Source organism: Halichoeres trimaculatus, unplaced genomic scaffold (genome assembly GCF_033239565.1).
Source record: "Halichoeres trimaculatus isolate MK-OKI-2021-1 unplaced genomic scaffold, fHalTri1.1 fHalTri1_scaffold_11, whole genome shotgun sequence".
Lineage (NCBI taxonomy): Eukaryota > Metazoa > Chordata > Actinopteri > Labriformes > Labridae > Halichoeres > Halichoeres trimaculatus.
The window spans coordinates 8,061,371-8,073,566 of record NW_027437189.1 but is presented as its reverse complement, the minus strand read 5'-3'; the positions used below and the strand labels follow the sequence as shown (position 1 = coordinate 8,073,566).

Genomic DNA, 12,196 nt, shown 5'->3' with positions numbered 1-12,196 from the left:
CAACAAGAATAAAAACGGTAATCATCGTTATATTTCAAAGCAGAGTCCTGTTTGAATGATGCTGCCTTTTTTCACATCTAATGTAGACTCAGAGCAACATTATGATTCCTTTGATGCTGTGCTTTCTCTCACCCTGGGAATGTGATTCAGATATTTTATCTCTTTGAAGTCTGTATTGACTTTCCAACTCCTGAGGGGAAAATCTGTCTTCTTTTCTTTTGCTAAATGCTTGATTTTATTCACAAGTTTATCACAAACTTCTTCAATCTGTTGTTTGGTTTAAAAAATGGACTGTAAAAGTTTTCTTTTCTCCTGCAAAAATCTGCCTTCTTCAGTCCAGAACAACTCTTTCAGGAAGGTTAAAGAATAATCTGAAACTTTGAGGTCGATTTACAGTCCTGCTGTTTCAATAACTGAACACGCTACGCCAATTTCATGTCCTTCACCCTTCTACCTCCTTCTTTCATGTATCTTCACAATTCTCTTGAACTAAAAGGTTTAACTTTTTTTGCAGCATGTTACAAAATAAACTCGGCAGCTTGCAACTCAATGCTTGGGCTAGTTTTCCTCACATCCTCTCTAATTTGGATTGAGTTGAAAAATCCCTTTTTACTTGTAAGTCTTAGACAAATCAATTGAAGCATACATGAGTAAGAGGCTGATCCCATTAAGGTCCACAGAGGCTCGTATAACTAGATTGATCCCCAGGGAAAAGAGCTCAAACTTGGTAAATTTTTAAAAATCTACTCCAATAACCTTGTAAAGGGCATTTTCGATTCGCTTTTTGTACCTGAGACGTTATTTGCTTGGTTTTATTGAATATTTCTGAGGTTAACTCTATTATCTTTTAGCTCTGAAGAGCTTTGCTGTCTCACTCTCAGAAAGTGCACAGAAAGTTTCCCCTGCTGTGAATTTTAATTTAAGTTTGAGATAAACTTTCCGAGCAATGCGTTTATTCTGGGAAGCACTGTGTGTCTCGATGTCTTCACAAGGACATACACATTTCTCTGGAATTAGCAGCCGTACTGTAGCAGAGACAACAAACCACATCACAAAAACAAGGAGAGACTGGTTTTCAACCTGACAACGCAGCCCTGCTTTAAGCTCCTCGGTGATGACCCACATAAGTCTGTCAGTGTCGTGCAGAGGCGGCGTTCAAGATGATACCCATGCTTGGGAAATTCTCTTTGAAGGCACATGCCGAGGGCTCACAGAGCAGCCAGATTGGGGCGAAATGAGCCGATACTGTCACTCCGCCAGATCTTTTTTTGTCTCAGCTGTGGGATGTGAAACAGTGGGACTCTACAGCTTCTCTGTCTCAATGTGGAAGCATCACTCTCTATTGGCCAGTTAATTTATCCAGCTGTCCGCGGACATAAGCCAATCAATACTGAAATCTGTCCTGTGTCCACACACAGCTGCTGTTACTCACCAGGGAGCTGTTGTCCAGCAGAGTCGTAGTGAGGTTGCTGCTGAGGCTGAATGACAGGACGTGTCCTTCTCTGGTGCGAAGAGCGACTTCATTTTCTGACAAAGTTAGACAGAGAGCAAGAGGATCCTGTGCTATTAGACGCTTTTCCTCGGGTTTTAACTGTCAGGATGAATTTTATCCAACGAAGAATAACGAGAATATGAATCCTTACCGTTCAGCCATGCTACAGAGGGGTCGTGAACTTTAAACTCTTCACTCTCAAGATCCTCCATGGTCAGTTGGGAACGGAGCAACAAGTGAGTCTCATCTTCAGAAGCAGAAAGACAGAATTAAGGACATGATCAGAGACTATGGCGTGTCAGCTTGAAGATGTTTCATCCTCTCTAAGTTTCAGCTTTTTCACTCATGTATTTTATGTCTGAATGTTTGAAATGTTTGAAATGTGAACATCTAAAACACTCTAATTATACCTCCCTCCAAAGAGTGTTTAGCTCTTTAAAGAATATGCTTATTCCAGTTTTGGTCAATAGGACGACACTCTTGATCTACAAAAGTGTGAAACATGAAGCCAGATGCAGACCTAGCAATTCCAGTAAAACTCAACTGAAGACAAATTCAATCCATTGAACATTTCTACTAATGATGGTGACGATGAAGGAGAGCAGGACCGCACAGCACAAGCTCCACCAGCCTGATGTGTTGTTGTTTTTTACTGTGTAGTTGTCAGAGTTGGACCATCTTTCTCAAACATTGTTGTATCCCATACTGTGTCCTGTTTCTATTCAGTCATCTTTAATCTTTTCACTTTTCTGTCTTAGCCTAAAGTTTGTGCGTTCACCAATGGGGTGGAATCATGTCCTAAGTGATGTGTACATTTACATTTTCTTACACAAGCTTTCACGAAACCAAAGTACATCTAGAAACATCTCACATTCTGCATCGATTACTGCAGTTCTCGTCTCTTCAGTCTACCTCTCAACTTCCTCCCGAGTTTGACTCAAAAATCACATCAATTTCAAAATTCTTCTCCTCGATTATGAGGCCATCCTCGCAGAACCTCGCTCTTCCATACCTCCATGAACGCCTGCCATCCCATCTCAAATCACATCTTTTTCAACTTGCATATTCAATCTAATTCTCATTACCCAAAAATCTGCACGTATTGATTTAATCTACCATAAGTTTTTCTTAATTTTATTGTTGCACTGTTCTGTTTTTTAACTCTGCTTTGTAAGGTGACCTTGAGGACTTTGAAAGACCCCTATAAATAGAATGTACAAACCACAGACTGTATATAAAGTGGACAGCATGGCTCCACCATTTATCATTGTGCAGTTTTGAAGCCAAAATATTTTTTTTCTTCTTTCCTTGACTCCTCCTCCTGACATATTTTACAATCCCCGGAAAAAATACACAAGAACAGCAGCTGCCAATCATTGTTAAATGTGACATAAAACTTAGTTTTTAACCTATTAAAACAAATGGAAACAAGGTTTTCAGAAAAAAAATTATTCACTTACAGTTTTTTTATAAGTTTGACCACAGCTCATCTGGAATGGCTGGGAGATTGATTTTTTGACCTATACTGTAGCCAGCCACTAGGGGGAGCAGTTTTTGTGGCAGCCCCACTTTGAGCCAACAAGATGACGTCCATTTTTTTTTTTTTTTTTGCTATATGGTAGAAATTTTAATATAATTTATAAAACTACATAGAATACTTGTATAAAGCTAAAGCTCTGTACATTCTGCAGAAACTTAACAACTCTTACAGCTGACGTCTTTAAATGAGTGGATTTATCATGATGTAAAATTTGTGAAAGTTTAAAAAACATTTTAGAGGACACAAAGCTTGATTAACGTTATGAAATGGTGCAGAAAAATAGTTCAGAATGAAGGGTAAGAAATATTTGGGGCTAGAAATGTTATTTGCAGGTCAAAAAAAGGCGTCAAACATCCCGACGTGTTTTCTCCACATCGCCCCCTAATGGAGAACACTTCTTTTGGTCAGAAGCAGAGTTTGCTGATGTTTACACTTCATGTAACACTACGGAAAACTGACCACTCATCATCTGGTATCAAGAGACACCTGAGGGAAAGGTGAGGTTCCATTTCATCAGCCTGTAATGATGGAGCAAGTTTGTTGGACAGCGCTTAGTGACTGATTTTTCCAAGTTGACAAATGGAGCATAGCTATATTACTTTGAAACTTAATAGATGTGTCAGTTGGAGCTGTTGGCCTTTGGTTGAATTCTTCAAATTAAATGTGGCATCTTTGAAAACCGTTTTAAGCTAAGCTAGACTGCTTAGCTAGTTAAGCTAAGCGACTAGTTGAGGACTGACAGATGCGAGAGTTTATCAGTGCTCAAATCTAGGGATGCACGATATTATCGGCACAATATCGGTATCGGCTGATAAAAGCTTAAAAACATGTTTATATATACACAGCCGGTAAGGTGCTATTCAGTTAGGATTATTATTATTTTCCATCTGAAAAATAAGCTCCTTAAATAAAATGTAGCACTTCATTTATTTGCACTGCAGAGCTCTGTGTCTGTCACCAGGTTGTTGCAGTAGCTCTAAAATAATCAAATGCAACTTGGTTATGTTTAAAAATGCATTGTACATTTAAAGTTCATGTGATCTAAAGAAATTATTTTTCTGCATTTCAATACTGAATGTCTTGAGAATGAGAATATAATATATTTCTTATTTATGGTAAAAGCAAATGTTTTTGTCTTGTTTTATGTGTTTTTCTTAAACAAATAAGACCGTCACAATAAGAGTAACATATAAATTCCAGCACAGGATAGATTTAGCTTTCTTTACAGTGAAAAAAACAAACAAACTTGTGACTATCGGTATCGGCCAAAAGGGGTTTCGATGTATCGGCATATCGGATATCGGCAAAAATCCACTATCGTGCATCCCTACTCAAATCTAATACTCCACTAAAAAGTAAATGAGTTATAAACTACAGTATTTCACTAGAAACACTCCTAAGGTCAAGTTCCTGTGATTCATGACACTTCCTCTTACCAGGCGTGAGGAGGACCACAGAGAGTATGACGAGCGACATAACAGCCAGGATCACCACCATGGCGATTCCGATGCCCTTCCAGTTCCGCGGGGGACCATCTGAACTTCCCAGGTCCTGTTGTGACAAGAAACACACACACACACACACACACACACACACACACACACACACACACACACACACACACACACACACACACACACACAGACGATGATGAATGTGAGCGCAGCTGAGGAGGAGGAGGAAGACATTAGTGCTGCATCATTTCCAGACTTTCCCCCCCGACGGGCGTATTAGTACAGTAAGCCTTGAGGGGATGCGAGACCGGTCTTCAGCATCACAGAAACATCGCAAAAATTACACAAATTTTCCATCTGAAAGATGCGTAAAATGGCTGCATATGAGACTTTAATTGCAGAAGCAATTTTTGGCCTCAACATAAATTTTCTGTTGTGTTGCCTCATTTCACCTACGACACATCTGATGGGGTGTGTGGTTTACAAAACCAGTGTCTGTGAAAAAAGGATGCTACCTAGTACATCTGCCGTGGCTGAGGGTTTATCCAAAAGCCCTGGATTAAATTGTTAACAAGGCAATAAAAGAGAGTGTAAATAGATGAGGCTGTGCGATCATAAAATGAATCAAAACTTCAGTGGCAAACCAGAGCCAAACTTTTAGCCTCCAGTTATTGTGTTTCCTCTCTGAGCGGGTGGAACGGATGGTACGAGCCTGGCATGAGTATCAGTCACAATTAAACACAATCACATGCTGTTTCCAGGCCGTGCCCCACTCCCTCATAATGAGCTGCCGGCCCTGCTGGAGCCACATGGCCGCTGGAGTGAGTGAGTTTAATCACAGAGCGGCTATAACACTGAGCCTTCATTATGGCTGTCCAAACATCCAGCAGAACCTTTATAGCCTCACCTGCCCTGATTATTCATCCCGGCCGCTGAGATGGAGGTAGCTGGATGAGGGCATCAACAGATTGCCGCTCTTCCGTGCTCCCTCGGTGACACCAGCTGCCCCTGAGCCTGTGATTCACCACATTGTCATCAATATGCTAACCTTGCAGTTCATCTCCACACATATGTACTCCTATTACCGCTGCACATGGCGTGAAAGTGCTGATAACAGACAAAGCAGTTACATAACCGGAGTCAAAATGTCTTAAAAGCCTATTTCAGTGAAGTCAGTTTTGCAGGAGCTGAAAAGTAAAGGTCAATGCGGTTGAACCAGAAGCTGCAGGGTTCCACATAGTAGATAAAAAAAAAAAAACCTTGATACACAAGAGAATTTATTTCAGATGTTTTCACCTCTTATTGCAAGGTTTCCTTTATACCCCAGATGAATGGAAAACACACAAAGTCTGCTCTAGCTCGACGGGTTGCCAGCATTCAACTCGCTGCCAAGGTCTCATCTTTAATAGATCTTCTTGGCTGAAGCATCGCAACATGCTCGAATTAAAAACACTACCAGTTGCACCTGCAGGGTTGACGTTAAGTGATGTTTGAGCTCTCCGTGCAGGCCGGAGCCAGGGGATTGATGTCCAAGGTTTTCCTGGTCTTTCCTACTCCCTGTTTTATCTCATTCTGCTGCCCTATTGGTACACAAAATCTCTGTAAATCACCGTTATCCTTCTGTCAGATAAAGAAGCTACAGTACTGTATGAAGGCTTTAGTGGATACTGAATCATACTGCATATTCAGCTCTTTTAGGCAGACCTGTCCAACTGCTAATTATTGCAAATTTCTAATCAGCCAATCACATGGCAGCAGCTCAATTCATATAGGCATGTAGACATGGTCGAGACGATCTGCTGCAGATCAAACCAAGCATCAGAACGGGGAAGAAAGGTTATTTAAGTGACTCTGAATGTGGCATGGTCGTTGGTGCTGAGTATTTCAGAAAATGCTGATCTGCTGGGATTTTAACCAACAACCACCTCTTGGGTTTACAGAGAATGGTCCCAAAAAGAGAAAACATCCAGTGAGCGGCAGTTCTGTGGGACAAAATGCCTTGTTGATGCCAGAGGTCAGAGGAGAATGGACAGACTGGTTGGAGCTGATAGAAAGGCAACAGTAACTCAAATAACCACTGGTTACAACCGAGGTCTGCAGAAGAGCATCTCTGAACACACAACACGTCCAACCTTGAGGCAGATGGGCTACAGCAGCAGAAGACCACACCGGGTGACCCTCCTGTCAGCTAAGAACAGGAAACTGAGGCTACAATTCACACAGCAACACCAAAACTGGACAATAGAAGATTGGAGAAACGTTGCCTGGTCTGATGAGTCTGGATTTCTGCTCCACATTCAGATGGTAGGGTCAGAATTTGGCCTCAACAACATGAAAGCATGGATCCATCCTGCCTTGTATCAACGGTTCAGGCTGCTGCTGGTGTAATGGTGTGGGGGATATTTTCTTGGCTCACTTTGGGCCCCTTAGTACCAACTGAGCATGGTTTAAAGTCCACAGCCTACCTGAGTATTGTTGCTGACCATGTCCATCCCTTTATGAGCACAGTGTACCCATCTTCTGATGGATACTTCCAGCAGGATAACGCTCCATGTCATAAAGCTGGAATCATCTCAGACTGGTTTCTTCAACATGACAATGAGTTTCTTGTACTCAAATGTCCTCCACGGTCCCCAGATCTCAATCCAATAGAGCACCTTTGGGATGTGGTGGGATTCTCATCATGGATGTTCAGCCGACAAATCTGCAGCAACTGTGTGATGCTATCATGTCAATATGGACCAAACTCTCTGAGGAATGTTTCCAGTACTTTGTTGAATCTATGCCACCAAGGATTAAGGCAGTTCTGAAGGCATAAGGAGGTCCAACGCGGTAGTAGCAAGGTGTACCTAATAAAGTGGCCAGTTAGTGTATAACCTTAAACAAATCATGGAGTGATTCCAGGTTCTCGTGCTAGAAAGAGGAATTTAAATTAAATTCTTCCACCTGACTGATTCCATCACATCCTGTATCCATTTCAAAGCTCTTCCCCTAATTACTGAGCGCAACACCAAAGCTGAGACATCATCCTAATGGGATGCACAGCGCCCATCGTTCCCCTGAGCCCAGACAGAAGAATACATTTCCAATTAAGGTCATTGTTAAGACAAATCGGGAGAATCCCACATTCATGGGGATGAGGAGTTTTGTCATACTTGCAAATGAGGCACAGATGCACTGAGCTGAATCCCCAGAGAGAAACCACTGGCGAGGCTGAACTAGCTGCTGGACATGAGTGAATGTAATGCAGCACAAACTGCTGGCACAGGTGAAGAGATGACAAGCCGAGCTGTAGAAGTGACCAGGATTATTTCAGCCCTGACGCTGATGGACAAGCAAATATATCTCAAAGGTGTGTTTTTTTCTGCTGAGCCAGATCAAAAATGAATCACACATAGAGCTGTGAAGTGGGCCATCTATTTTATTCAGCCTGCGTAATCCCTGAGGAGTTGGAGTGAAAGCCTAAGTGAGGTGTCTGTCAAACTCCAAGAGGAGGGCCGAGAATGCAAATCAAAAGGTCTTTATGTTTATGGAAAACTCTCCTGAAGGAATCCCTGTGAGAGGAGGTTTTCTTTTTGCCCGAGCAGAACCGCATTAGAGGAGAGAAAGCTCTTTAAGTTTGCCAACAGAGCTGGAGGATTTTCACTCAACCAAATGAGAGAATCAATAAGGTGTACAGTTGTACAAGGTCCAGCGGGAAACAATTAATAGAGGGAATACAGCCGTAGAGGAGACAGTTAGATAGACTCCCTTTTATTCTCTTGCAAAGTTTGACACCTCCACCAAGAACTCTAATTTCCAGAACTCAAGAATCATCCTCATTGCACAGGAACAGGTTCCAGCTGACAGGCTCCTTTTCCTCGAAGCAACACAAACACAGAATCAAACCATCGCAACCGTATTGATCGAGTCAGTCCGCAAAAAAAGGAAGCCACACTGAACACGATTTCTCAATCTGCACGGCATGCAACACAAGTGGGCTGCGCAGGATCCAGGCGGTGCTAAGAATTCATAAATTAGACTCTTGAGACCTCCTTAACTCCATCTTCTGTGTCTTTGAGGCATGGAGAATCTGACAATAAATTACATGCAGGGGAGCTAGGGGAACCAGAGCAGGCAGTTTGAGGATTCTGGATTTGCATATCCCCTAAAACCCTTCCTTTAGTAACGGACTGTGATGTTTATTACGCATAAGACATTGGCAGAGGCATCAATGAAATCACCACCTCCATTAAAAGAGGGGGATCTATTGGCAGACATGTATTCAATATAGCCTATATGCTCCTGATCTTAATGATTCACTGTAATTGCTCACTGGGGAAAGCTGTAGATTAGCAAGTAACCCACGTACGTATTACCATGTCAATATCTCCAACTGACTCATTCCAAGTGAAGGTTATCATTAAGGCAGAGAGTAACTTAAGTGTGGTAGGAATAAATTGTAGCCCACATATGCTGTAGTAATGAGACACACAGCTCGATATTGATTCATATCCAAGCGCCCTTTTGATCACATTCAGGGGAACTTATTGCTCTTTCTTGCTGCAACACCATCCCTCCTTTTGAGTTTCTTATCTTAAAAGAAGCAGTAGGTGGTACAGACACCATGTGGGACTCGCCGGGCAGATTTTCCTCTGCCCTCCAGGCTTTTCCCAGACAATGCAGCAGCATGAGCTTTTGTGAAATCAAAGTCCTGGCTGCTTTAGCCTCCACCACTGCGAGGCTGCCCTAGTGTCTTATTCTTTCCATGCTCCCCGTCGTGCATAAGGAAAAAACTACACAGAAGAAAAAAAAACATAGGTCCCGTTTCCTCAGCGCGTCCAGCCACTCTGGGTGACCGAGCTGCTGCCTGAGGAGACGAGCAGCATTAGGAAAACACATCGGGGGGAGCTGCAGGTGACATGATATATATATAAATAAACAGTAAAATATGAGATACAGCGTGCCATTTTTCACCCTCGCTCAGCAGCTTACATTACGCTCACGGCATACAAGAATGCACTGTGTCATACTGTCACTTTATCAGCACTGAAAATGCATGTTGGAACAATAATGACGCCTTTGAAGAAAACTAATTAAATCACAGCTGTTTTCTTCCTTAATGCCAGGGATTAGCTGAACCAGAACCAAAGCACTATACTTTCCTGGCATGAAATTGCCTTTTTATGACACAGAGTAATTTATGTCCACACTAATGCATCTAATGTTGTAAACATATGACCCATGCACCCCCAAAAAAGCTTTGCATACCCTCTTTAAAGAGGCAAACATCACAATCCATACCCCAGCTCTGCCTCATTAATATCATAACAATATGAAAATATTGATTCCAGGCTTTGACGTGAAATGTTGCGACATTTGTAGGTAATGGATGATCTGTAAGCCCCGCAGCCTTGTGTGGCCCTCTCAAGGAGACAATAATGCAGCAGGATTATCACACAAGACGCCTCAGCCGGGGTTCACGGGATCTCCATCACTTCAACGTGTCAGCAGAAGACCAAAGGTTCGCGCGCGGCTTCGTGTTTAACATCACAGAGTACCAAATTAGGCACAATTTGACAAATCATCTAAGCGCTCCGGTAGTCTCTCAAACACTCTCTCCACCAGGGGACAGCTGTGTACTAATGATCTCATGATTGAAGCTCTTTCACAAGAACAGCGACAGCTTGATAAGACTGTTAATTACTGGACTTGGCAAGGGATGAAATTGTTGCTCTGCACTGTAGAGAAAGAGAAAGCAGCTGATTGAAATTGCTGGACGAGTGATGCAGCATGAGAAAGTTTGATCTAAAAGAGGAGGCACATTAGCAGAAAATTGCAGTGTACAAACCAATCTTTTGCAAACATTGATCCCCATCATGTTGATTTCATTAGTCTATTGATCACTTGCAGATTTTAAAACTTTAATCAGTAAAAACATTCAATAAAATACACATTAAGTGATCAATAAATGCTGTTTTCATGTTTTAAGTATCTACACAAGAAGGGATGAACTGTCTTCATACTGAACAGGAGAAATGCATTAAAATAAATAACAAAGCTTGATAAAATTCCTCATGTAACATAAGTGTGTTATTGGTTCAAGCAAACAAGGGGATGTGGGTGCATAGACTGTATTCATTGACAATACACCTACACAGCAGCCTCAGAATTAATCAATCATACAATGCTTTCTAAAGGATTCCCCCCTTGGTGTCACTGGACAAAGAGATAAAATCTTACACCTTTAATATCTGACTGCAGATACCGTGCAATAAAAGTCTGCATGGGACAGAGTAACAATACAAGTGTGAGAGAAGCCCTGCACGTCGAGTTACCACACCAGCTCCCTCGCACCGCAATGCACAGAGTCCAGCCTGTGCAGGAGAGTGATATTGACTGGAAAAGTCTGAATGGGCGAAATGGTTAAAACGCAAATCGATAGTCATCGCATTGTGGGCATACATGAGGAATCCCCCCACTGCACACCAGAGGAGCTCTCTGAATCCCTCCTCATAGACTACACGCGCACTTAAACACGCACTCAAAGCTGTGAGTGGGGATTAAACAATAAAAAAACACACACATACCAGCTCCGTGGTCATGTTTTGTTGAGTTGTGGCAATCATTGTAATCCTCCTTTGTAGGTTCAAGCCCTGCCGAGCTGCTGCACTGGGGTCTTCACACGGAGCTTTTTCTGCATGCTCTGCTTTCTGCAAGTTTCTGCTTCACACACCGTGTTGGTGCTCTCTCTCTCGCTCTTCCCCCTCTCTCTCCCTCTCTTACACACACACACACACACACACACACACACACACACACACACACACACACACACACACACACTAATCAGTTTGATATTCGATTATTGGTCGGCACGGAGATTAAGAATGACAAAATAGCGCACGTGACTTCAGCCGTTAAAGCGTTCCTATTCGAAACAAATTAACCGTTTTTCAGCAGAAACAGCTTTTTTGTGTGCTGTTTTTGTATTCCATTAAAGCACATAACTAGTTAAAAAAAGAACACAATTTACTGCTTTAGTGACTCAAATAGCTCAATTTTATCACCTCGGGATTTAATAACAGCCCCTTTTGATTAACTGTAGATTTCAACACACACAATAATAGCACACTTGCCATATTTTAAGTAGGATATCTTGGCCTTGGTCAAATTCAAAAGCAACACAATCCAGAAATCTCTGTTTGAAATTTTAAGAAGAGTTATTGATGGATTTATTTTTATAATAATATGTACCCTGGTTTCTTAACAGACACAAGTGAGCCATGTACCACAGAAGAGTCACAGGGATTATCCAAAGGTGAAAATAAAATCAGTACTATAAAACAAAAAAAAAAAAGATTAACTGAATACCATAAAACATGTAAAATAAAAGAGAAATAAAATAAACTGAGTCCAAAGAATGAAGATTCATAAAAATGACACCAAATGGATATAAACAAATTAATAAAAATAAATTAAAATAAATCAAAATACATCAAAATGACCCAAAGGAATTAAAGTGAAATAAATTAATTGAAATTAAATAGATAATTAATTAAATAAATAAATAAATATAGTGATAAGTGAGATAGGCTGTGATAAAAGTAATAGTGGTGATAATGCTGTCAAAAAGAATTATTCCATATTAAGATAGATTATACAAGTAAATCTTTTAGAGAAAACTGTTTGTCTGTGATTAAGGCTACCCCTGGAGCTAAACTTGGTCAT

The 12,196-nt window shown here is 41.4% G+C and overlaps 1 protein-coding gene across 1 annotated transcript in view; it reads right to left on the bottom strand.

Moving 5' to 3' along the window:
• The window catches only part of LOC141799043 (inactive dipeptidyl peptidase 10), a 34,407-nt gene extending 23,168 nt beyond the window's left edge, over positions 1-11,239 (bottom strand). The window contains exons 1-4 of the mRNA XM_074681088.1: positions 11,056-11,239; positions 4,469-4,583; positions 1,644-1,739; positions 1,433-1,527 (exon numbers count right to left, since the gene is read on the bottom strand). Of these exons, the coding sequence (XP_074537189.1) occupies positions 1,433-1,527; positions 1,644-1,739; positions 4,469-4,583; positions 11,056-11,094 (345 nt within the window). The 5' untranslated portion in view covers positions 11,095-11,239. The remainder of the gene's footprint in view (positions 1-1,432; positions 1,528-1,643; positions 1,740-4,468; positions 4,584-11,055) is intronic.
• Between the last annotated feature and the right edge of the window lie 957 nt (positions 11,240-12,196).